This window comes from Hemicordylus capensis, chromosome 12 (assembly GCF_027244095.1).
Source record: "Hemicordylus capensis ecotype Gifberg chromosome 12, rHemCap1.1.pri, whole genome shotgun sequence".
NCBI lineage: Eukaryota > Metazoa > Chordata > Lepidosauria > Squamata > Cordylidae > Hemicordylus > Hemicordylus capensis.
In genome coordinates, this window is record NC_069668.1 from 22,124,049 (window position 1) to 22,151,199 (window position 27,151).

The 27,151-nt window shown below is 47.5% G+C and overlaps 1 protein-coding gene across 9 annotated transcripts in view; it reads right to left on the reverse strand.

The window, feature by feature from the left end:
• LOC128336082 (autism susceptibility gene 2 protein-like) overlaps positions 1-27,151 on the reverse strand; it is a 534,832-nt gene that overhangs the window by 87,371 nt on the left and 420,310 nt on the right. The window contains exon 1 of one of the 9 annotated variants that reach the window (XM_053275242.1): positions 3,174-3,230. The exons of 7 other annotated variants lie outside the window; for them this stretch is intronic. In XM_053275242.1, the coding sequence (XP_053131217.1) occupies positions 3,174-3,179 (6 nt within the window). In that variant the 5' untranslated portion in view covers positions 3,180-3,230. Of the gene's footprint in view, positions 1-2,516; positions 2,614-3,173; positions 3,231-27,151 lie in introns of those variants that run through there. One more of the 9 variants, XM_053275246.1, reaches the window with a different exon arrangement.

Below are 27,151 nucleotides of genomic sequence, written 5' to 3' on the forward strand. Positions count from 1 at the left end.
TACAATGCCTATACACACGTCACATACCCTGTCATACATTCATGGATCACACAACCGTGCGTGAACTAGAACACAAGAACATAGGAAGCTGCCATATACTGAGTCAGCCCCATCTTGGAGATGCTGCCAGGTAGGGAATATGACACCTTCAGCTCCATCCCCTAACGGGGAATCTCTTCAAGCTCTCAGACATGTTGTCTCCCATCCAAATGAAAACCAGGGTGGACCCTGCTTAGCAAAGGGCACAATTCATGCTGCTACCTCAAGACCAGCTCTCCTCTCCTAACTTAGCAAGGTCAACCTTTGCCCAAGGGGGCCACTCCTTTTTAGCAGACTTTCCAGGAGGCTTATGAGATCAGCTGGCATTTCGTGTGTCCGTGGGTCCCTGTGTATGTCCCCCTCATTAACTTCTACCAATTCTTTGGCACACCCAAACCCACGTTTCTGCTTCAATACCTTAAAAGGTTTAAAACAGTTTTGACATTGCATTAAGTTTTTAATTATTTTAATGTTTTAATTTTTTAAATTTGTATTTTACTCAATCAATCAATCTATCAATCACTCTTTATTGCAGTCATAGACCAGCATAAAGTATAAGGGGAATTATATATGATAAAGATACATAGGGATAATAAAAGTAAGAGTACATCAAAAGTACATGAGAAACTTGAGGGTATAAAAAGCATGCCATATAAAATGGCATAAGAATAATAAAAGACATTAAAAAGATAGAGGGCGCAAAAGAGAGGTATAAAAAGATAAGCCCCGCAGAGACAGAGGTTTTGGACAGTATATAAATGTGCTAAATAAATAAATAAATAAATAAATTTAAAAACAGCATTGTCTGATTAACCCCTTCCCAGCTGCTGATTCATTCTACTTTGATTTTCTTTGCTTTTTTTTTTTAAATTAAAGAGACCTTTATCTTCGTTTCTCCACAAATCCAACCTGCCCCCCCACATTCCAAATGCAAAGCTGATTTTTTCACTCACCAATGCCTCCTTCTTTGCATTGGCATTTTAATAAATGCATTCTAAATGAGCAAGCAGGAAACAGCAAGGAAACAATGTTTTACTTTTAAATGCTAATTACAAAGCCCTGGCACAGCTAATGGCACAGCTAATGGCGGGGGGTGGGGGTGGGGGTGGGGTGGGTGTTCTGTCAATTTTTAATGTTTATGCCAAGTGCAGTCTTCAGTTTAACATGAGCTTTTAATCCTTTGAGTACTAAATTGCCGTTTAATGCTTCCAGCACAACATTGTGTTTGCACAAAGTCAGGCCTGAAAAATGTATCTCGTACAAAGTCAGCATCTGAGAGAGAGAGAGAGAGAGAGCGCATGTGCGTGCATAATGAGGAGGTGACTCATCGGCAGGATGGCCTCTCTCAAAGATGCTGTTGGAAAGAGCTGGTCTGGAGGCAACAAGCATGAATTGTCCCATTGCTAAGCAGGGTCCACCCTGGTCTGTATTTGAATGGGAGACTACATGTATGAGCACTGGAAGAGATTCCCCTCAGGGGATAATGGGGCCGCTCTGGGAAGAGCATCGAGGTTCCAAGTTCCCTCCCTGGCAGCATCTTCAAGATAGGGCTGAGAGAGGATCCTGCCTGCAACTTTGGAGAAGCCGCTGCCAGTTTGGGAAGACAATACTGAGCTACAGGGGCGTAGCAAGGTTGGAGTGGGCCCAGAGACGAGATTTTAAAATGCACACACACACACCCAAATAAAAGTCTAGGGCCTCCACACACCCCAGGCTCTCAAGGATTTAAGTCTGATATTTCAAAATAAGTATGCTGCCTGGAAATACATTTCACTGAATACACACACATACTTCACAATATATAGTGATATACATTGAATACTATATATTTATCTACTTTTAATGCATAGAACACACTAGAAACACTAATTATTAAAATGGGCCCCTCGCTACGCGTTAGCAAAGGAGACAGTCAACCATGCAGTGTGAGCCTATGTGTGTTTTCTCAGGATTCTGAACAAATCCAGTAAAGTTTGATTCCAGGAGGTTTTTCACAGGAGGCTTTTAAAGCCCTTTAACACACCTCTCCTCTGGAATGGGGGGGCTGCATTCACACGTTGGCCAGATTGACCCTGAAGTAGTCCCTGCGAGTTATTGGGGAGCAGTTCGCACACAAGAAAAATAAAATAAAATAAAAGCACAACACAGAGGCTTCACAGTTCTCACTCAGACATTCTGGGTTGCAAAACAACTTGAACAGAAGTGCACTTATGAATGAATGAATGAATAAATAAATAAATATAATATTGTTTGTTCCAGACGTTTTTGTAATTTTCTGCCACGAAACAAGCCACGTATAGGACCTTTTTAGATTGTTGTTTGTTTGTTTTTAAGCCAGCCAATTTTCCAAGCTGTTTTAAACTAAATATTTGGATACTTCTCAGTCTCCCCTTCCCCATATCAAAGCCCTATAGCAAGCAGGTCCCTATATATCCGCGGCGGGCGGGGGGAACCACAAAAAGGAATTCACATCCTACCTGGGAAAGGCTAGGCTGGCTGGGCTGGGCAGAGGGTCCGCTGCAGAGAACTGGGGTGGCCCCTCGGCCTGCCTCCTTTCCTTCCTGGCTTGCTTGGGGCCTGCCGGCCTACTCGAGTTCAGGCTTCAGCCAGGCCTACACGGAGGCCTCTCCCCCAGAGAGAAGGCCATGGGCGGAATTACAACTAGACAAGGGGAGACAGTGGTTTGGGGGCCCCACTGCCTGGAGGCCCCCCCCCCGAGACCCCTCACATGACTCCCCATGGCCCCCTGCCCAGCCCCAAGGCCCCTCAGGCCCCAAGCCCTGTTCACCCTCCTCTCTCTTGCTTGTCTTCCTGGCTGTCAATCTCCTTCTCTCCCCGCCTCTCAGCTGACTGGTGGGTGGGCGGGACTTCTGCCTCAGCTGACTGGTGGGCGGGCGGGGCTTCTGCCTCTCAGCTGACTGCTGGGTAGGCGGGGCTTCTATCTCTCAGCTGATTGGCGGGTAGGCGGGGCCACCAGAGAGGCTTCCGTGTAGGCCTCGCTGAAGCCTGAACTCGAGTAGGCCAGCAGGCCCCAAGCAAGCCATTTTTGTTGCAGACTCATCCTCTCCCAGGTTTCCCTATATATTGGGGGGGGGGGGCGGCAGGGTAACCACAAAGAGGAATTCACATCCTACCTCCATTCAGCAGGGCAGAGAGAACTGTGGTGGGTAAAAGGCAGCCAGCGATGGCCACTCGGCCTGCCTCCTTCCTTCCTACTCAAGTTCAGGCTTCAGCGAGGCCTACACGGAGGAGGCCTCTCTGGAAGCCCCGCCCACCTGCTAATCAGCAATGGGGCGGAGTCATATGAGGGGTCTTTGGGGGGGCCCCTCCAGGCAGTGGGGCCCCCAGACCATGGTCCCCCCTTGCCTAGTCGTAATTCCGCCCACAGTCTCACCTCTTGACATTAATTCTACCATATCAGCCTGGGCATCCCTTTACGGATGGAGCTTTCAACAGTTCTACATCTATCTATCTATCTATCTATCTATCTATCTATCTATCTATCTATCTATCATATTTTTACACTGCCCAAAACTTACGTCTCTGGGCGGTTTACAACAAGATTAAAAGTAAAACATTAATTTGGTTAAAAAAAAAATTAAAAGCAAGAAATTTAAAACACAATTTAAAATTTTAAAACAACATTCTAAAAACAACATTAAAACAACCAAAACAAAATCAGTTAAAAGTTAAATCCATCTATTCCCTCCAATGAGGTTTCCTCTTCCTCTTTTCTTTTTTCTTTTTGCAAGGAATTATTAGCTCCTGTGCCCCTCCCTGCCCAACATGAAAAGCAAAAGGCCCTGCTGGGAGGAGTCACTGAGGCCGAAAAGATGAGCCAGGATCTGCTCTCAGGTTGCCAGGCAATGTGTTCCCCCCAGTGGGCAATGGCAGCCAGTTCCTTGGATGCTCCTTTAATGAGGAGGCTGAAGCCTTCAGCTTCTGCCGTACAGAAAGAATATCCAGAAGAAGCGGGGATGATTATAATATGGTTTCCTGCTATGTCTGGGGAATGCATGGGGTGGGGAGACTCTGAATCTTTTTCAAAATGAGAAAAGAAAAACGACTCAGAACAAGGAATGACAAAGCCTAGGCACAGATGTGAAAATTGGGATCGGGCCCGACCCGATCTGATTATGATCAGACTGTGCAAATGTTGGTTTTGGGTTCTTTCGACACCTCTGGATGCTGGGGAATTGGGGTTGGGTTCAGGATTGGGGTTGGAGCTGGGAGAAGCTGGGGAAAAATTGTACAGTAACGGCAGATACTCGCTGTGGACCCGGAAGTGAAGGAACACAACACCCGAGAGTCACTGGCGAAGTGATGTAACATCAGAGAACCTGGGGCCTTCTGCTCTGCCACTGAGCTATGACCCCTTCCTCGTCTCCAGGCCCTGCTGAGCAATAGCAAATGGCTATTAGGGGCAAGGCCAGTGGGTAGGGTCAGCAAGTGGAAACCGGATGCTCCTCCACAGAACTGCTCCATGGAACTGAACATAGGAAGCTGTCATATACTGAGTCAGACCCTTGGTCTATCTAGCTCAGGATTGTCTACCCAGACTGGCAGCGGCTTCTCCAAGGTGGCAGGCAGGAATCTGTCTCAGGCCTACCTTGGAGATGCTGCCAGGGAGGGAACTTGGAACCTTCTGCTTTTCCCAGAGCGGCTCCATCCCCTGAGGGGAATCTCTTCCAGTGCTCACACATCGTCTCCCATTCATATGCAATCAGGGTGGACCCTGCTTAGCTAAGGGGACAATTCGCACTTGCTACCACAAGACCAGCTCTCCTCCCTAGACCAGCTCAGGGTTCCAGTCCAGCATACTGGCAAACCGTCCCGACAACCAACAAGGTTTAGAAACTGGCCAGTGATTTCATGGAGGCACACCTACTTTCTGCTCACCTGTTTTTTTTTAAACTCAGGTTTGGGTCCAGCATATTGAGCTTTCTAGACAAATCTCCACCCCACCCCCCACCCCCGCCAGTTTCCTCTTAGACAGCCAAGGAGTGACACCAGCTTCCTAGGTGGCTGTTTCCGTTGCTCAGCAGTGACTACCGGGCGCTGTGCCCACACAGGGCTAAAGCCATTTATATTCTCCCACAAGGGATCCCCCTATGCTGTGCCAAGAATTCGGTGACCTGTATCAATTATGCAAATGCATCTGTTTGCTTACGCTGCATAATTGAGTGGGCTTCTGCTGGTCATGGGGAAAGGGGGCCCAAAATCTTGGCTGCTTCTGACTGTCCTCTGCTAATGGAGCAAAGAGGGAACTTTTTAAAGTGGGGATTCTGTTGTATTTAGCAGGAGGAGAGTACCTGGCCCTATTTGGCCCCAGCACAGCATCCCTCCAGTGGCTGTTGAGCTGTCTATGTACTGTTTCTTTTTCAGCTGTGAGCCCTTTGGGGACAGGGAGCAATCCTGTTAATTTATTATTGTTTCCTCTTTTGTTGAAAAGTGGTATATAAATATTCATAGTTTGTTTCTCATTGAACTGCACTTTGCTGAAGCTTCAATATAGACATCAAAAGTCAGCGTGGGTGGTGTCCCGTCTTCCATGGTCATGAAACAGGTGATGGTCATGACACCTGAGCCCAAGGAGGCCCTAAATGGATTCTCCATGTACAATGACAGTATACCTCAGAGTACTAGTTACTAGGAAGCAACAGCCAGTGTTGCCTGCTGTTACGGCGAAGCAACAGCAAGACCCTCAAAATGTACCAGTTTCCTCAGGCTTTGAATGGAAGATTTTGAAATGTATTTTTTTCTGTGATCTTCTTGTATTTGTTCTGTGAATTTTAACTGTTTTTATACTGTTTTAGTATTTGTTGTGTTTCTATAATTAGTACACTGCCTAGAGATGTTTATATCAGGCAAGATAGATAGATAGATAGATATCTTATCTTGCCTCTGAGCCTTGACGTGGCCTATAGCCACCAGACTAGTAGCCATTGATAGACCTGTCCTCCATGAATTTGTTTAAGCCCCTCTTAACGCCATCTAAGCTGGTGGCCATCACCACATCCCGTGGCAAAGAATTCCAAAGATTAATTATGCACGGTGTGAAAAAGTACTTCCATTTGTTGGTCCTAAATTTCCTGGCAATCGGTTTCATGGGATGACCCCTGGTTCTAGTGTGATGTGAGAGGGAGAAGAATTTCTCTCTATCCACTTCCTCCACACTAGGGATTCTCAACCATGCAGCTTCAGATGTTGTTGGACTTCAACTCCCATAATCCCCAGCCCCAATGACCTTTGGTTGGGGATTATGGACGTTGAAGTCTAACAATGTCTGGGGACCCAAGGTTGAGAATCCCTGCTCTAGAAGACCCAAGAGGAGCTGCTCTAGAAGACCAAGAGAGCTGCTCTAGAGAAACCCAAAAGAACTGCTCCAGAAGACAGAGGAGCCTCTGTAGAGGACCAAGAGGAGCTGCTCTAGAAGACCAAGAGGAGCTGCTCTAGAGAACCCCAAATAGCTGCTCTAGAAGACCAAGAGGAGCCTCTGTAGAAGACCAAGAGGAGCTGCTCTAGAGGAGCAAGCGGAACTGCTCTAGAAGGCCAAGGGGCTGCTCTAGAGAACCCAAAAATAGCTGCTCTAGAGGACCCAAAATAGCTGCTCTAGGAGACCAAGAGGAGCTGCTCTAGAAAACCCAGAAAAGCTCTAGCACTTCCAGTGCTCCTGTTACCCCTGACAACTGTGGCAAGATAAATTAAGAAAAGAAAAATGCTCATCTGCCACCAACACATGGAAAAATCCCCCTCCACACATCGCCATCCTTGGGAGCACCAGGCTGCCTCATTCTCGCCCCTGCAGATGGGGAGGAGAAAATGGCAGGGCTCTGCCCAGCGTCCAGCTCAGCCTCATCTGACCCGTCCCATGACTCAAACATCTTTTTGCAAAATCTCCAGCATTAGGGGAGGCGGAGTGGTGGTGTGGGCAGCGTTTGCGCATGAGTGATGTCGCTGGGGCTCGGGAGCTCGGAGAAGCACCTTCACAGAGCGGCATCTCCTGAACCTTTCGTAGACTGCCAGATGGCACGGCGCACAAACAGCCTTTCGGAATTAATAACTGCTCCTCCAGAGGGAGAGGTTCATTCAGGAACCGTTCTGCATTTTGGCAGGAGGCAATTTTTCTGCGGCGCGTTTCCACGCCGCTTGGCTGCAATGCAGGATACGAGCGGTGCTCCAAAGGAAGGTTATGTTAAAAATTTTTTAAAAGAGAAATGATTCTTTCCCCCTCCTCCCACCCCCACCAGGTCGTCTTCTTTTGGCTCTTAACGGTGCAGCTTTTAATCGAGAAATTATGGCAACTCATATGTGCATTTGGAGAGTATATCACTGCCACAGTTAATTAACAGTTATTAGCGTCGGCGTAGTGTGCTGTATGATGTGTCACAAATCATTGCTTCTCCCTCTGCAGTTCCAGAAATTAAGAACTCCATCGCACCTTCTGCATAGTCATTTGGTTCGCATCCAGGTCTTTTCAAAACTGGAAATTGCTAATCAAATCATTTCTGCTCTGCGCCTCAGTATCATTTATTCCGTTCCTAATGATGTGCGACTCGAACACCCCCTCCCTCCCTCAACCCTCCTATGGCTCATAACGGCAGCATCAGTGCCTCTAACCCATTTCACACGTTATCTTCATGTTTTAGCTGGGCGATAATGAACTTGGGAGAGGAAGTTTGGAGGCTTTGGTGCTGGATTGATTGTTGTTATTGTTTTTTAATTTTCCCCTCCTCCTTCCTTGATTTTGGAACCCCTCCCTCTCACCAGATTTTTTTTTTTTTTTAAATCCAGCCGCGGTTTCTTTCCTTTCCTGCTGTTGGGTGATTAAATTCTGAAACTGTAAAATGCACTGACAGGACTTACAAGTCCAGCCCCGTTTAGCTTCAGTCCTAAGCCCTGGAAGATCCCTGCCGGATCAATTTGTCATCCCTCTAAATGGAAGCTAATTACCTCCTAGGGAAAGATTGCAGGCGGATGGCGTCCTAGTTCTGTGGGGGAAGTTCAGACAGCAACATGCGGTGGAGATATACCTGTTAAGCGAACAATCTTGAAACACAGATAGCAACATGGGAAACTACTTCCTACTGAGTCAGACCCTTGGTCTATCTAGCTCAGTGTTGTCTTCACAGACTGGCAGCAGCTTCCTCAAGGTTGCAAGCAAGAGTCTCTCCCAGCCCGATCTTGGAGATGCTGCCAGGGAGGGAACTTGGAACCTAGACGCTCTTCCCAGAGCGGCTCCATCCCTTAAGGGGAATATCTTACAGTGCTCACACATGTAATCTCCCATTCAAATGCAAACCAGGGCAGACCCTGCTTAGTGAAGGGACAATTCATGCGACCACAAGACCAGCTCTCCTCCTCAGATGTATTGGGTGTGACAAAGTCCTGTTCAAACTCATGGGGCTTTTGGGAGTCACAGCTCATCAGTTTCAGGGGTGCTGAGTCATAATTTGAAAAGTGGGATCCAGCCCTTGGTCACGAATAGTCTGGAGGCAGTCCCTACATGGCTGGTGGATGGGAGATCAGTCACTAGCTTCCTGTTTCCCACAGTGGCCAATCAGCCAACAGCCTGGATGCCAATCAGCCAATCAGGCAATAGCCTGGATGGCATTGAGGTTTAGATAAATTCATGGAGGACATGTCTGTCAATGTCTACTAGTCTGGTGGCTACCGGCCACCTGCAGCCTCAGAGGCCGGATGCCTCTCAATCCCAGTTGCAGGGGAGCCACAGCAGGAGAGAGGGCCTGCCTTCACCTCTTGCCTGTGGGCTTCTCAGGGGCATCTGGTGGGCCACTGTGGGAAACAGGATCGGGTCTAGAGGGGCCTTGGGCCTGATCCGGCAGGACTGTTCTTATGAAAGGGAGGGCCCGCAAGTGAAGCACGAAGGCAACAGCCCTTCTCCCTTGTATGGTCCCTGCTTGTGATCTGCAGAGGTAGACTACCCCTGTCCATTGCGTTCAGTTCCCATCATGACCAATAAGAACATATGAAAGGTTCAGAGCATTTGGGTCAGAAAACAGAAATGTCCTCATGGTATGTCCCCATAGTCTACTGTGCTTCAATCATGAACTACTCAGTCGCCTGATTTTGAAACAGAAGGGTCCAAGTTCCCTCCCTGGCTTCTCCAAGATAGGGTTGAGGGAGACTTCTGCCTGCAACCTTGGAGAAGCCGCTGCCAGTCTCTGGGTAGACAATCCTGAGCTAGCTTGACCAAGGGTCTGACTCAGTATATGGCAGCTTCCTGTGCTCCTAGAAGGTGTTCCAGCACCCTGATCATTTTGGTTGCCCTCTTCTATCCCCTTTCCAGCTCCACAGTATCCTGGTTGAGATGCTGCCTTCAAAAGCGGCCCTAAGAATAGCAGACAGCACATAAATAACCTATGGAACTCTCTGCCACAGGATGTGGTGAGTGTCACCAGCACTCACTTTAAGAGGGGCTTAGACAAATTCATGGAGGACAGTCCATGGACAGACTAGTCCATGGTTACTAGTCTGGGGGTCGATAGGCTACCACTAGGCTCAGAGGCAGGATGCCTCTGAATTCCAGGGAAGCTGCTGCTGCTACTACGATGATGACAACAATGAATCTTTATATGCCGCTCTTCAACCAAAGTTCTCAAAGCGGTTTACATAGAAAAATAAATAATACATAGATAAGATGGTCCTTTGTCCCCAAAGGGCTCACAATCTAAAAAAGAAATGTGAGATAGACCTCAGCAATAGCCACTGGAGGCATAATATGCTGGGGCTGGATAGGGCCAGTTGCTCTCCCCCTGCTAAATACAAGAGAATCGCCACTTTAAAAGGTGTCTCTTTGCTCAGCAGGAGAAAGAGGGCCTGCCCTCAGCTCTTGCCTGCGGACTTCTCAGAGGCATCTGGCGGGCCACTTAGGGGGAAAGGATGCTGGACTAGATGGGCCTGATCCAGAGGGGCTGTTCTTATGTGCAGTCTCTGCTACAGATGTTGGACTGCAAATCCCTTCAGACATGTCTCTTGGCCACTGTGGCTGTTCTGAATGATGGGAGTTGTAGTCCAGAAGCAGACAGAGGGCTGAAGTTGTCATGGTCCTGTCATGGCCCATTGGGGATGTAAGCAACACATACTTGAGGGAGAACAAATGCATAAGAACATAAGAAGCTGGCTTCTCCTGAGTCTGACCCTTGGTCCATCTAGCTTAGTACTGTCAACCCAGACTTGCAGCGGCTTCTCCAAGGTTGCAGGCAGGCGTCTCTCTCAGGCCTACCTTGGAGATGCTGCCAGGGAGGGAAATTAGAACCTTCTGCTCTTCCCAGAGTGGCTCCATCCCCTGAGGGGAATGTCTTACAGTGCTTACATGTAGTCTCCCTTTCAAATTCCAAACAGGGTGGACCCTGTTTAGTAAAGGGGACAATTCATGCTTGCAAAGAACATAGGCAGCTGCCTTCTTCCGAGTCAGACCCTTGGTCCATCTAGCTCAGCGCTGACTACCCAGGCTGGCAGTGGCTTCTCCGAGGTTGCAGGCAAGAGACTCTCCCAGCCCAGTCTTGGAGATGCTGCCAGGGAGGGAACCTGGAAGCTCCTGCATGCAAGCAGGCAGGTCCTCTTTCCAGAGGGGCCCCATGCACACCGATGTTTAAGGTTCTGTGTGTCCAGGAAAAGGGGCGACCATTGTGCCCTTCCACCTTCCGTCGCAAATCTCTTTTTTGGACGACTCCGTGAATTACGGCTTTCCCAAAAGTTGCAGCAGAGATTGCTTCATGGGCATTTGCCAGAGCTCAAGCAGAAGCCGGGCCTGGCTTGCTTTCATCAGCTGCTAGCTTTATCGCCTCTGCTCTGTACTAAAAGTGACAAGTTGAACGCATTATGGAGAGCTCAGATGTGTTATGTAGATGAAGCCTGCGGCAATATCTGCCTCCTCTCTATTATTTATGATGTCTATCTAATACAATGGACCGAGATTTAAACCATTGTGGTGCAGTTTGTTTTGCTGGCTTCCAAACGGATGGTGCATTTTTACAGAGAATTGCGTCTCTGCTACAGATTAATCAAAAGCCCCCGGACGCACGCCTCGTAGACGGCAAACCAACGGGAGAGGAAGATTAAAGTGCTTGTGTGTGTATTTTAAGAAGTCAACTGTCAAGGATGGGCCATAAAATCATAATAAAGTGTTCTAAATAATGCACATCTGACAGGCCTCCGCTCCGGCACGCGGTCCTTTATCGGGGTTAACTACAAAATAACTCCTGGTGAGTGACAGGAAACAGGCATGTGTGTAAGACTCTAATGCCAATGGCGACATAATTCTTCGCAAAGTTCATCTGGCGTTGCTTGGACCAACTTGGTGAAGCAAGAGCATTTCACACCTGAGTCTATTCACACACAAGAGGGCTGTGAGCTGTAAAAGGCAATGCTCTCAGACTGGTCTGGTGGCAGCGAGTGTGATTGGTCCCTGTTGCTAAGCAGGGGCCACCCTGATTTGCATTTGGATGGGTGACTACGTGCAAACTCCGCCTGCTGGGAGATATTCCCCTTTAGGGATAGGACCGAAGCTCAACGGTAGAGCATTTGCTTGCATGCTGAAGGTTCCAATTTCCCTCACTGGCAGCATCTCCAGATAGGGCTTAGGAACATCGGAAGCTGCCTTCTACTGAGTCAGACCATTGGTCCAGCTACCTTAGTATTGTCTTCACAGACTGGCAGCAGCTTCTCCAAAGTTGCAGACAGGAATCTCTCTTAGCCCTCTCTTGGAGATGCTGCCAGGGAAGGAACCTTAAACCTTCTGCTCTTCTTAAAGCAGCTCCATCCCATGAGGGGAATATCTTGTAGTGCTCATACTTCTAGTCTCCCACTCATATGCAACTAGGGCAGACCCTGCTTAGCTAAGGGGATAAATTATGCTCGCTACCACAAGACCAGGTCTCCTCTCCTTGGGCTGCGATAGACTCCTGCCTGCAACCTTGGAGAAGCTGCTGCCAGTCAGTGTAGACAATACTGAGCTAGATGGATCAGTGGTGTGGCCAGAGGTGCACCTAGGTAATTTTAGAGCCTGGCCCTAATGGCCTTATTGCCCACCTTCTGCCACTGTCAGATAAGCTGCAATGCACTGGTTGCTGGGGTTTTTTTTTACACCAGAACATGCTCAGGGAGAGATGGAAACTCTTTTAAAAAATGTATTTGTAGAAGAGATTCTGAATAAGATACTTCCCACTGACTTACAGAGAGATGCCACATTTTCCATGGACAATCCTCCCACTTAAATTATCGGGCTGCTCAGCATTTGGAGCCCCCACCCCCTGGCAGGCCTGCAGGGAACTGGACCTCCATCTGGAAGTCCAATTGAAAGAGCACCATTGGGTGTGACTCAGTATAAGACAGCTTTCTATGGAGTGGATGTACAGCAGACCACCATTTGAGTAGCTCAGTGATAGAGCATCAGCTTGCATGCAGAAGACCCCAGGTTCACCTCCTGGCAGCATCTCCAGGTAGGGCTGACTCCTACCAAAAACCATGGAGAGCTGTTGCCAGTCATTGTAGACCAGGACTGCTCAACTTCGGGCCTCCTGAAGATGTTGGTCGTTGACTGATTGATTAAACGCCATCAAATTGGTGTCAACTCTTAGTGACCACATAGATAGATTCTCTCCAGGATGATCTTCTTCCACTTGGCCTTGAAGGACTCTCAGTGGTGCATTCATTGCTGATCAAGTCCATCCACCTTGCCGCTAGTCGCCCTCTTCTTCTCTTTCCTTTCACTTTCCCCAGCATTATGGACTTCTCAAGGGAGCTGTGTTTTCACATCATGTGTCCGAAGTATGCAAGTTTGGGCCTGGTCATTTGTGCCTCGAGTGAAAATTCTGGATTGATTTGTTCTGTGATCCATTGGTTTATTTTTCTGGTTGTCCTTGGTCTCCTTAAAAGTCTTCTCCAGCACCAAAGTTCAAAAGCGTCAATACTCTTTCTATCTTGCTTCTTCAAAGTCCAGCTTTCACATCCATGGAGTGTCATGGGGAAAAACTATTGTCTGAACGATTCTAATCTTTGTAGGTATGGACACGTCACGGCATCTCAATATCCTTTCCAAGGCCTTCATTGCAACCCTCCCAAGTGCTAGTCTGTGGCGTATTTCTTGACTGCTCAATCCTTGACTGTTGATGGTTGATCCTAAAAGGCAGAAGCTATCCACCACTTCAATGTCTTCATTATCAATTCTGGTTGTTGTACCCGTTTTCATCAGTTTAGTCTTCTTTACATTTAGTCGTAGTCCCATTTTTTCACTGTGCTCCTTGACTTTCATTACTAGAGCTTGCAGATCATCCACATTCTCAGCTATCAGAGTGGCGTCATCAGCATAGTGCAGTTTATTGATGTTTCTTCTTCCAACTTTAAAGCCACGCTCATCTTTTTCCAATCCAGCTTCTCTCAGTAGATGTTCAGCATGTAAGTTGAATAAACAAGGAGAAAGTATACAGCCTTGTCTTACTCCTTTGCTGATCTGTTTCACCATGTTCTATCTGGATTGCGGCTTCCTGTTCTGTGTATAGGTTTCTTATGAGATCAAAGAGATGTTCTGGGACACCCATTTTCTTAAAACATTTCACAACTTGACATGGTTGATGCAATCGAAGGCTTTTCTGTAGTCAATAAAGCACATTGACTTTATGGGTATTCTTTTGCTTTCTCAATTATCCAACATGCATCAGCAATGATGTTTCTTGCTCCTCAGCTTTTTCTGAAACCAGCTTGAACAACCGGCATTTCCCTTTCCACGTAGGGCTCTAATCTGCATTGGATGATCCTGAGCATTATTTTGCTAGCATGAGAAATTAGATATTGTGTAATGGTTTGTGCAATCTGTTCAGTCTCCTTTCTTTGGTATGGGTATGTAGACTGACCTCTTCCAATCTGCTGGCCACTGTGTTGTTCTCCAAATTTGCTGGCATAGTTTGGTTAGAGCCTTGACTGATTCTTCTTGTGTTGCCTGACATATTTCTGCAGCTATTCCATCAATTCCTGTAGCCTTCCGACTTGGTAATGACCGGAGTGCTGATCGAACTTCATCTCCCATACTAGAGGTTCTTGCAGGTAGGAAATATCTTCTAGAGTTTCTTGGATGTTGACATCCCTGCTGTACAGTATACTCCTTCCATCTCTGTTTGATCTTCTCTGAATCAGTTACTATATGTCCTTTGGCATCCCTTAACATACCAATTCGAGGTTGGAACCTCCTTCTGAGTTCAGAGATCTTTTGGAAAACCTTCCTTATTTTTCCGTGTCTTTTTCCATCTTCAAGGTCTTTACAGATATCATTGAAGTACTGCTCCTTGACTCTTCTTTCTGAAATTCCCTATTAAGTTCCTTCCTGAGGTCTTTATCTTTCTTAACTTTGGCTTCTCTCCTCTTCTTGGCAATTTCCACCGTCTGCTCTACATCCATTTTGCTTTCTTCTGTTTCTTGGTCTTTGGCAGTCTCTTTTCACATTCGCCCTTAACAACTTCTTTGATTCATTCCACAGTTCCTCTGGTTCCCTATCAATGAGGTTCAGAACTTCAAACCTGATGTTCTCCTTGAAAATGGTGGGTACATTCTCAAGATCATGCTGTGGAAGCCGGATAGCTTTGTTTTTCCTCTTTAGCTTGAACTGGAACTTGCACATGTGCAGTTAGTGATCTGTTCCACAATCAGCCCCTGGCCATGTCTTTGCTGTTATAACTGAGCTTTTCCACCTCCTTGCGCCAATAATGTAATCAATTTGATTTCTGTGTACTCCATCTGGTGATGTCCATGTGTATAGGCGCCACTCTGGTTGTTTGAAGAATGTGTTAGCAATGAAAAGATCATTGGCTTTGCAAAAACTAATAAGTCGTTCTCCTGCTTCATTTCTGTTCCCTAAGCCATACAGTCCAACTGTCTTTTTCTCCTTACTATTTCCAACTTTGGCATTCCAGTCTCCAGCCACCACCAGCACATCTTGCTTGCATGTTCTGTCAATTTCAGACTGGACTTGAGCCTAAAACTCATCAACTTCCTCTTCTTCTGCATCAGTCATTGGGGCATAGACTTGAAAAACTGTCATGTTAAAGGGCTGTCCATGAAATCTAATTGATATTAGTCGGTCACTGACTGCATTGTATCCAAGTACTGTCATTGCTATATCCTTCCTGACCACGAAAGCAACAACATTCCTCCTTTGGTTTTCATGTCCTGAGTAGTAAACGGTATGATTTTCTGACAGAAAGTGTCCCATTCCAGTCCATTTTAATTCACTGATGCCCAAGATGTCAATCTTTAGTTGATTCATTTCATCTTTCCTTGTGTCAAGCTTTCCCATATTCATGCTTCTTACATTCCCACGGTCTCATTGTAATTCTGTCTTTGCAGCTTCGGGTTTTCTTTTCCCTCACAGCAACATCAGCTGCTAGACATCCAAAAGGCTTTAATCTAACCACGTCATAAACACCATCGGTACTCGGAGAGATCCTCAGTAGCATGTTGAGTACCATCCAACCTGAGGGACCCATCATCTGGCACTACATCAACAATCATTCCATTTTGTCTATCCATGTGGTTTTCTTGGTGGAATACAGGAGTGGTTTACCATTGCCTTCTCCTGTGCAGTATGAAATGATGCCTTTGTCGTTGCCACTGAAGGGACCGTCCACCTTCAGTACCTTCCTATATCGCTGCTGCCCAATATAGGTGCCTGCTTGCTTTAGCTGGGCAGCTGGGATGACCTTCGCACTTTGGGTGACCCTACTGAGAGTATACCTCCTGGTGTACTTGGCTTATCCCTCCCAGGAACACCCCCCTGCCACAATGAGGCAGCATAGCAAGACTTGGGGGGGAGATGTTGGCCTACAACTCCCGTAATCCAGGACTATTGGCCACTGTGTCTGGGGATTATGGGAGTTGTAGTCCAAAAACAGCTGGGGGGGGGCTACGTTGAGCAGGCCTGGTGTAGACGGTACTGAGCTAGATGGACCATGAGTCTGACTTAGTATAAGATGGCTTCCTATGCTCCTATGAAGACAGAACAGTAGTCCCATTCAGGTGAGACATCAGGAGGAATTTCTCAGCTAATCATCATTGGAACATCACTCATGGAGTGGTGGGCTCTTCTTCACTGGAGATGTTCAAACAGAGACTAGATAGCTATCTTTCAGGTAAGTTGACTGTTCTGGGCAGGGGAATGGATTAGAAAACTTCTGACGTCCCTTCTGAGTCTAGTATTCTGGGATTCTGTGTGTCCTCAGAAGTAGGTTCCACTGTATGTTATGGGGCTTACTTCCAAATAAGTGTGCCCAGAGTTGCAGTATGAATAGCTAAACTTCATAGGCATTTTGGCGGGGAATTTATGGGAGAGTGATTACAGAATTCGAATACGAATACGATGAAGATTTACATATTGCTTTTCAACCCAAGTTCCCTGAGTGGTTTACATAGAAATACATACATACATACATACATACATACATACATACATAAAGATGGCTCACAATCAAGATATAGATATGAATATCATTACAGATATAGATTTAGATGCCATGGCATGTCTATACCTACAAAGATTAGAATTGTTCGAACAATGGTTTTCCCCATGACACACCATGGATGTAAAAGCTGGACTTTGAAAGATAGAAAAAGTATTGACGCTTTTGAACTATTGATGTTTTTGATATCCCCTAAAGGGAATATCTTACAGTGCTCACACTTCTAGTCTCCCTTTCATATGCAAACCAGGGTGGACCTGCTAAGCAAAGAGGACTATCCATGCTTGCTACCACAAGACCAGCTCTTCTCTCACATTGTGGGTCTTTCTTTTCCCCTTGCACTAGAACCAGACAGAGTTTCAAGATTTCATAAGTCTGTATCTGCCTTAGTGGGCTCGCTGTCTCTGGACCAGATCTGTGTCAGGACATCCGGCGGTCTGCTGGCTTCTCTTAATGTTGTTGAGGCACTGTACAGGAAATGCCACGCACATGTCTGAGAACCTCTTGCATCTGCCATTTTGATTGAGGGAAAGGGGGAGAACATTCAGACAAAGGGCTGCCACGCAGGGCTTCCCATGTAGATGGTCCATCTCTGAAGACTTCAGCAAGCATATGTCAGATCCCTGGCCTAGAAAAGACCCTGCGGCAATGAGGTAGATGGACCGATGGCTCAGAAGAAGGCAGCTTTTCCTCATGGGAGAAGCTGCAGCTCAGTGGAAGAGCATCTGCTTGGCATGCAGAAGGTCCCAGATTCAAACCCTGGCAGCATCTCCAGGCAGGGTTGGGAGAGACCTGCCTAAAACCTTGGAGAGCTGCTGCCAGTCTACAATACTGAGCTAGATGGACCAAGAGTCTGACATGTATCTCCCCTGGGTTGGGAAAAATTCCAGAGACCAGTCAGAGTGGGCATTATTGGGTGAGATGGACTGACTCAGTATGCATCTCACTGAATATATTTATGGACTTCTATTCACCAGGGACCAATCAGCAATGGATGGAATATGGGGAGCCAGGGCAAAGAATCTGCGAAATGCTCCACATGGTCTTTTCGACAGAGACTGGAGCTCAGAGGTTTGCTTTGCAAGCAGAAGGTCTTCAGTTCAATCCCGGAAGCATCTTCATGTAGGTATAAAATATGTTTAACAACAACAATAACAACAACGACAATGCAATCCCAAAACACCTTGAAGAGCACCTCAACACCATAGGGGCCACAGAAATCACCATTAGCCAATTATAAAAAACAACTTTACTGGAAACAGCCTATATTCTGCAACAAAATCTATAATAATAACAGCAACAACATTGATAATAAAATTCAGCCATCCCAGGTCCTTTGGAAGGACTCGATGTCTGGACAAAACAAACCAGTCAATAACTCCTGTCTGACTGTGTAAACAAAAATAATAATTAATAAAAATAAATAAAAATAAATAACTAAATTCAAGGACCTTCAGACTGAAATTAAGCGAATCTGGAAAAAGAAACCAATAGTGGTGCCAATAGTTGTTGGTGCCCTTGGTACAGTACCAAAAGAATTTGAACATCATCTTGACACCTTGGGGATCGATAAAATTACAACACATCAGCTACAGAAGGCCACACTACTCGGGACAGCATGAATACTACGATGCTATCTTTAATTTTTCTTTAGTTATCCTAGACCCTTGGAAAGGGCCCATTAATTAATTAATAATTTATTTATTTATTTAAAATAATTAAATAAATAAAATAATTACCAAATCCAGTCAATAACATCTGGTAGACTGTGTGTAAATAGAAGAAGAAGAAGAAGAAGAAGAAGAAGATGATGATAATAATCCTCTATAATAAAACGCTTGGTGTCCGTCCGTGGACGGACACCAAGCGTGTGTCCGTGCCTCCCTGGCCTGTTCTGCGCATGCGCGGAGCGCATGCGCAGAACAGAGCAAGGGAGACACGACCACCGGCACCCGGTGGCCATCTTGGGCGGCCAGAAGTGGCCGCCCCGAAGAAGCCGGGTGAGCGGCGCCGGGGGACACTGGCCGCCGCCGCCTTGGCCAGAGGACACCCGCGGCGGCAAGGGAGAGGCCCCAGGGAGCGGAGGGCCCGGCCGGAGCTGCGGGCGGCGGCGGTGGGTGGCGCGCCCGCTGGAGCCGCGGGCCGCGGCGGCGGTGGGTGGCGGGCCCGCCGGAACCCTGGGTGGCCGCCCCGGCCGGAGACACGGGCCGCGGTGGGTGGCGGGAGGGGGAATGGCGGCGGAGGTCCAGACCCGCCCAGGGAGACGGAGGCCGGGACCGGGGGCCGAGCGAAGGCCGAAGAAAACTAAAAGCAAAAATGCAGCCTCCGCCGCTGCCTCCGAAGTCCCACCCTCCCAACTTCCGAAACCACCTTACCCTGGCCCGTGACAGTTGAGCAAAGAAAGTCCTAAATTGAGGAGGGAGAGAGGAGCTCGCAAGCAGTGCTCCTCCCTCTGCAAAGGCTCTGCCCGAACTGGCGCTTGGGGCGGAAAGGACTGCATAGATCTCCAAGAGGATGGACATGAAGCATTCAGCACTGCAAGGTAGACCCGAGATGTGTGGAACCACCCATCAGTCCATCCTGACCAGATTTACATCAAATAATTAACTTTCTCATAGCCTTAGCCCTTTATGTTTAGGTTGCACTTTCTTGGAATTTCAGGGCAAATAATAAACTAAGAGCTTCCCCCAGACAGGTCCATAGTGTAGGGAAGTGCATGTAAGCGGTTTTACCAGTTTGGTTCGAAGCTGATCTGGATTCGGACCAGTTTGGTTTTGCCCCCCTCTAGACCGGGACTCGACTCAAATTCAAAAAAAGAGGCTGGAGGTGTGCCGTTCTCTCCAGAGTGTCACATCATGTGCCACCCATGCCCCCTTCATGCCACTAACAGGCTCCTCACGCTGATTATTCATCAGATCACGGAATGACTCTGATTGCCTTTCATTTCAAGGAGGCAACCGGGCATTGAAATTCAGAGGAGCCTGGTCTCTCCCCTGCTGCCACCGCCCCCCACTAGCCACAGAGTCTTCAAAGATCATTGGGAAAGGAGCAGGTCACATTCGGAGATGGAGGTACTATCTACTATCGGTATAATTTCCTGCTCTCAGAGGAGCTCTGAATCCCGCGACTGCTGAACTACCAGCAGGAGATGGGACCTTACATTTGCCCTCCTTATTATTGGCTAATAACCATTAGAGACAATAGGAAGAGTTCACATCTGCTGCCCAGTAGGGGCACCGTTGGAACCCAGCAGGAAGCTCGGATGGAGAATCTGCTCTCTCTAGCCCCCTCGCTCTTTCTACCCAAGAAGGATATTAAGACAGGATATTAACCCAAATGATCCTGATTCAGGGCATCAAGAATTCAATCAAGAGATTTCAGCACATCGGCCAGGAAAACCAGAAGACCATGAACACAACAGATCCGAGCCCACATTATCACTTTATCTCCAGCCGCGATAGGCCAACATCCCCGAGAAACTCATAAGCAGCAGAAGATGAGACCAGCTGCACCGTGCTATTTGATGCCTGCATCTGGTAATCGGAGCTAGATTGCCTCCCTTGCTCAGCTCTTGTGTCTGTCTCAAAGCTCTCCTCCTTGAGTCAGCCAAACTGCACTTCTCAAAATCATCCAAGCCAGGAGTCACTGTAACATCCATAGGAACAGAGGGAATGTGGGACCTAGATGCTCTTCCCAGAGCGGCTCCATCCCCTAAGGGGAAGATCTTATAGTGCTCACACTTCTAGTCTCCCATTCATATGTAACCAGGGTAGACCCTGCTTACCTAGGGGGACAAGTCATGATTGCTACTACAAGACCAGCTCTCCTCTCCATCAAAAAGTTGAGTTTTTCTCATAGGAACATAGGAAGCTGCTATATACTGAGTCAGACCCTTGGTCTATCTAGCTCAGTATTGTCTACCCAGACTGACAGCGGCTTCTCCAAGGTTGCAGGGAGGAGTCTCTCTCAGCCCTATCCTGGAGATGCTGCCAGGAAGGGACTTGGAACCTAGATGCTCTTCCCAGAGCAGCTCCATCCCCTGAAGGGAATCTCTTCCAGTGCTCTCACATTGTCTCCCATTCATATGCAAGCAGGGTGGACCCTGCTTAGCTAAGGAGACAAGTCAGGCTTGCTACCACAAGACCCGCTCTCTTCTAAATGAGGGGTAGATTCAAATTCTCCCTTACTCTGCCCACCCAAGTAAAGACCCTTCAGGACCGTCAGAGCCAGGACTGAGAAAGCTGGCAAAGGGCCCCTTCAAATCACAGAGCAGTGGGGCCAATTCCCTGTGCCTGATCTGCCACGGCTGGAGCAACATCCCACTCATCCTGTTTAGAACCAGCTCTCATGGGTTCATGTCTAACCAGCTCTCCTGGGTTCAGCTGCTGCTAACCAAGCAACGAGGCATCTTTATTTATTTATATTGATGTAAACTGCTTTGGGAACTTTGGTTGAAAAGCGGGATGTAAATATTCATCATCATAGCAGAAGAACTGCCCTGCAAGACCAGACAAAGAGATTCCTAGACCTTCATCCTTTCCAGGAAACCCACAAACAGGAGCTGAAAGCATGGGGGCGAGGAGGAGATCTGGTCTTGTGGCAGCAAGCATTTACTATGCAAGAGTAGAGCATCTGCATGCTTGCATGCAGAAGGTCCTAGGTTCCATCCCTGGCAGCATCTCCTGGTCAGGCTGGGAGAGACTCCTGCCTGAAAGCTTGTAGAGTTGCTGCCAGTCAGTGTAGGCGATGCTGAGCAAGATGTATCAAGGGTCTGACTCAGGAAAAGACAGCTTCCTGTGTTCCTATGTAAAGCAGACCACCATTCAGAAGATGGGGCTGTAGCTTCTGCTTTGAGCATCTGCTTTGCATGCAGAAGGCCCTAGGTTCAATCCCTGGCAGCATCTCGTAGGAATATAGGAAGCTGCCATATGCTGAGTCAGACCCTTGGTCCATCTAGCTCAGCATGGTCTACACAGACTGGCAGTGGCCTCTCCAAGGTTGCAGGCAGGAGTCTTTCTCTCACACCTATTTGGAGATGCCAGGGAGGGAACTTGGAACCTAGATGCTCTTCCCAGAGCGGCTCCATACCCAAAGAGGCAGCTCTTACACTGCTCACATATAGTTGCCCATCCAAATGCAAACCAAGGAAGACCCTGCTTGGCTAAGGGAGCAAGTCATGCTTGCTACCACCGGGCCAGCTCTCCAGGCAGGGCTGGGAAAGACCCAAGTCTGAAACATGGGAGAGCCACTGCCACTCCTAAAAGCCATGGAAAGTGGAGGTGTTTCTTTCTGATGATGCCTCCAGAGTTTGGTGATGTGTCTGGCTACACTTGCAAAGTAGCCGGTGATCGGGCTCAGCTTGGCTTGGCTTTGTGGGGCCCAATAGGTCTCCCTATAGGGTTGCAAAGCAGCCTCATGCTGCCTTTTGAACTTGACGCTGCCCTCCATCAGGGATCAAGCTGGAAGATCTTGCCGCTGGAACCTTGGAGAGCCACTGCCAATCCTGAGCTAGATGGACAAGGGTCTGGCTTGGTAGACGGTCTCCCCCTGTGTTCCAATGCCCCATCTCTTGCAATTGCTCCCTGACCATGGAACATACCCTCCAGCATTTCAGCAATAGTAATAGCAACATCCTGTAACATCTCGATGACACCTCCAAGACCACATCATGATCTATACCCCCTCCATTATTACACAATTATTACACATTATTACATCTTGGGCAACATCCTAGTAATTCGGCAAGTGGAACATCTTTTGCTTGCAGAAGAGGAGCGAAGTGATCCTCACCCCTTCTCCTTTTCCTTCTGCTGGGGAAGCGATTCTCTTCCCTTCTCCTCTTCCGATTCTCACCCTTTCTCCTCTTCCGTCTGTTGAGAAAGTGATAATCACCGCTTCTCCTCTTCCCTCTGCTGGGGAAGTGATTCTCACCCCTTCTCTTCTTCCAATTCTCACCCTTTCTCCTCTTCCATCTATTGAGAAAGTTATCCTCACCCCTTCTCCTCTTCCTTCTTCTGGAGAAGTGATTCTCACCCCTTCTCCTCTTCCGTCTGCTGGGGAAGTGATTCTCACCCCTTCTCTTCTTCCAATTCTCACCCTTTCTCCTCTTCTGTCCATTGAGAAAGTGATTCTCACCCCTTCTCCCCTTCCCTCTGCTGGGGAAGTGATTCTCACCCCCTTCTCCTCTCCTGATTCTCACCCTTTCTCCTCTTCCTTCTGTGGAGAAAGTGATTCTCATCCCTTCTCCTCTTTCCTCTTCTGGGGAAGTGATTCTCACCCCTTCTCCCCTTCCCTCTACTGGGGAAGCGATTCTCACCCCTTCTCCACTCCTGATTCTCACCCTTTCTCCTTTTCCTTCTGTAGAGAAAGTAATTCTCACCCCCTCTCCCCTTTCCCTCCGCTGGGGATATTTGGACTCTTTCCCCCTAAATCTTCTCTTGAGGTTCCCCCAGCCCTCAGGGATATATTTTCAGGGGGATAAAGTAGGGGAGAGATGAAAATCACCCCCTGTGAGAGCAAAACATCTTCCATTCATAGAACTGTTAATCAGGATACAGGCTATGGTTGGAAGTTCTTCAGGGTCCACTGAATGATGCATCTGTTGACTCTGTTATCAGCTTGTCCTCGACTGACTTTAATGCAAAGAGGGCAATTGCTCTTTGGCAAAGATATACTTGAAAAGCACCATTATCCTACATTATGTAGCCAACAAATTCAATATATATCCAATCTTATTTTGGGGTGAACCAAAGCAAGGATCCAGGAGGGACACAGAACTTGGACAGCTCCAAGGAGAAAAGGGTCAGGATCTTGCCTTGCTCCAGGCCTATAAGACAATACGAATACGATGAATATTGATGAATGTTGAATATTGATGACTATTGATGAATATGATGAATACGATGAATATTGATATATCAGTTTTCAACCAAAGTTCCCAAAGCAGTTTAAAGTAAAGTGTGCTGTTGAGTCGGTGTTGACTCCTGGCGACCACAGAGCCCTGTGGTTGTCTTTGGTAGAATACAGGAGGGGTTGACCATTGCCTCCTCCCGCACAGTATGAGATGATACCCTTCAGCATCTTCCTATATTGCTGCTGCCTGATATCGGTGTTTACAGAGATATAAATAAATAAAGGAATAAAATGGCTCCCTGTCCCCCAAGGGCTCCCATTCTAAAAAAGAAACTTGAGATAGTCCCCGGCAACCGCCACTGGAGGGATGCTGTGCATGGAGAGGGCCAGCTGCTCTCCCCCTGTGCAATAAAGAGAACCACCACTTTCAAAAGGTGCCTCCTTGCTCAGTGAGCAGGGCTATGTGGGTATCAAAGCTGCAATGAGGTGCCAATACCTCCATCCATGGCCAGACCTGATTTCCCATGGAAGAGACCTGTGTGGTCTGTAGGCGGGCGCCACTGTGGGCATCCCCCTCCCCGCAGAAATACCCACTGCTGTGTTGGCCTCCCATAGCTCCAGCCGGGACGATCAGTATCCGTTCTAACCAGTTCATTTGTCCCTGCTTTGCATGCCCATGAAGCACCCGCAGCCCTGCCACCGCAATGAAGTATTAACTCATACTGAACACAGTTTGTCTCCAAGGACCTCCTTGGCCCCTTCGTCATCTGAGGCTGACATTTTAATCGTGCTTTTGTGGAAGCCGGCTGGCAGTATGTCATCAGGAATGGCGCGGCGTGGGGCCAGCGAGGGCTGCTCGCTTTGGCGACTGCCGGGGGAAGGCAGCCTATTCTGACAGACTGAGCAATAATCTGAACTTACTGCACTGAGCCTGTGGGACAGCAGCCGGGCCACTTTATCTTCTTCATTAAAGTGTGCTCTCGGAGAGGGGTGGGGGGGAATACATTTTCCTTTAAAGTCTCAGGAACAGATGGAGTAAAATTAATTGCGCCATTAAGTCCCGATAGACAATACCGGAGTGGTTTTCTTTCAACGGTGCATGTGTGTTACAAAGTGTGCTTCGTAAAAAGCAATTACTGCAACATTTGCTATAAAATAAAGGTTGCTTTAATGGGCAATAAACAGAGGCTTCAAATTTTGTATGAAATGGGTCTCCAAAGGGCGCCGTTATGCACCGCTCAAAGGCACAACTGACTTCAGTCTTTCGGCTCTGGCTCCAGCTCAGCTAACAGAGAACAATGATTTCTAAGACCCTTGGATATATATTTTCCCCCCTTCCCTGATAGAATTATGCATGCGGTGGTAGCTCATTGCAGGCCCTTTCAATCCATTTCTTAACCCCCAGCCCTGCTCAGGAAACCATGGCGAGGGAAGATTCCGGCAGCTGGTCTCCTGCCTGCAACCTTAGAGAAGCTGCTGCCAGTCTGTGCAGACAATACTGAGCTGGATGAACCGAGGGTTTGACTCGGTAGAAGCCAGCTTCCTATCTTCTTACCCACGGCCGGAGTGCAAAATCCAGAAGCGCCAATGCCAAGAGTAGATCATTCTGAGCTAGATGGTCCAGTCGTGTGACGGCAGGAGAAGACCACTCTACATGTTCACTGAAAATGTGCAGGCTTCTTGTATAAGAGGCCTCTCTTGTTTCCAGTGACAAAGCTCCCATTGACACAGCCAAGGCCTTCAGGTTCTAGCAGTCGGATGAGCGGTCAGCAGACCGTCCTCCTGATGCACGACAAAATACCGGGAAAGAAGCCTGTTACCAAGCTGTGGGGCGAATGAACAAGCTGTGCTTCTCAGGCTTCACCCATCACTTATTCCCAGTTCTTCTCATAGGCATCGGCCTCCTCTGATCCAACAGTGGTTGGACTTTGGCATCTCCAGGTAGCAGGAACTCAGGAAGCAAGGGTGAAGACTTCTATCCACCCCGAGCAAAGGACCTCCAGTGACTGTGGCTGGTGTCTATCTTGTGTTTCTTTTTAGATTGTGAGCCTTTTGGGGACAGGGAGCCATCTCATTTATTTGTTATTTCTCTGTGTAAACCGCCCTGAGCCATTTATGGAAGGGCGGTATAGAAATCAAATAAATAAATCATCATCATCATCATCATCATCATCATCATCATCTGCTGCTGCTGCTGCTGCACCCAGCAAATGTGACCAACTGATTACATGAAACTATGATGCTGACCCCCAGTTTCCTTCCTGATTTCATTGGCTCTCTCAAGCCCGTTCTTCAGTTAGCCCTGGCAGTCTTAACTGTAATCCTGCTCTCCCGTCATGCTATGACTGACGTGCCACCTGCCATATATCCCCCAGCAACTGGTACCCAGAAGTAGACTGACTCTTCTTAGAGGAGGAGAGCCGTTCTTGTGGTAGCAAGCATGAATGGTCCCCTTGGCTAAGCAGGGTCTGCTCTGGGTTTCATGGGAATGGGGCACTACACGTGAGCACTGTCAGATCTTCCTCTTTGGGGCTGGGGCTGCTCTGGGAAGAGCATCTGCCTACTTGCATGCAGAAGCTTCCAAGTTCCCTCCCTGGCAGCATCTCCATTAGGGCTGAGAGAGATTCCTGCCTGCAACCTTGGAGAAGCTGCTGCCAGTCTGGGTAGACAATACTGAGATAGGTGAACCACCCAGGGACTTGCATATGGGGCAGTATTTTTAAAATAATAATAATAATAATAAAATAAAATAAAATAAAATAATAATAATAATAATAATAATAATGATAATCCCCCAGTGAGGCACTACCTTGGTGTGGTTGTGGGGCTTGTGTGCTCTGATGAAGTTGAGAGCTATGCCAGAGGTCCAACCATACTGGACAGGTCTCACCAGAGGAGCCAGACAAAGAGTGCCTCTCCCATCAACAATATGGCGAGACATAACTTTAATAAATCTATACCGGATCGGTTGTCGCTCGGGTCAACAAGGATCACGCCAGGTGCTGGAGTCCCTGGACATCTGGTGGCAAGTGGGCAACAGGACTCAGGATCTTCAGTTGAGCAACCAGGGCTGAAGACAGCAAAGTTACTGGAAGAAACGTCACTTAACCGAAAAAAAATATACAAACTGCGTGGCTTTTGGCTTAAACACCTAACAAGCCTTCATAAACAACTATCAAAACAGTCCAATCACATTATGAAAGGCGGTGATATTGAACAATGGCTAACAACTGGGAAAACTCATCTCATCATGAAAGACCCAGCAAAAGTGCAGTTCCAAGAAATTATAGACCGATAACCTGCCTGCCAACCATGTTCAAATTATTAACTGGAATAATAGCAGATGAAGTCATGCAACACTTATTAACTAACAAACAGCTTCCAGTTGAACAGAAAGGAAATTGCCCAAACACCAGAGGCACAAAAGACCAGCTGCTGATTGACAAAATGATTTTAGAAAATTGCAAGAGAAGAAAAACCAATCTAAGTGTTGAATGGATTGACTAGAAGAAAGCCTTTGATTCATTGCCTCACACATGGATACTAAAATGTTTAGAAACAACTGGTGTCAGCAAAAACATTCAGATATTTATAAAAAAAGCAATGAGCATGTGGAGTACACAGTTAACAATCAATGGCGAGACACTTGGACAGGTTAGCATTAGAAGAGGCATTTTCCAAGGGGACTCACTATCCCCTCTGTTGTTTGTAATCGCCATGACCCCGCTTTCACAAATACTAAACAAAACAGGCCTCGGATACCAAACATCAATAACATCCAGTAAAATCAA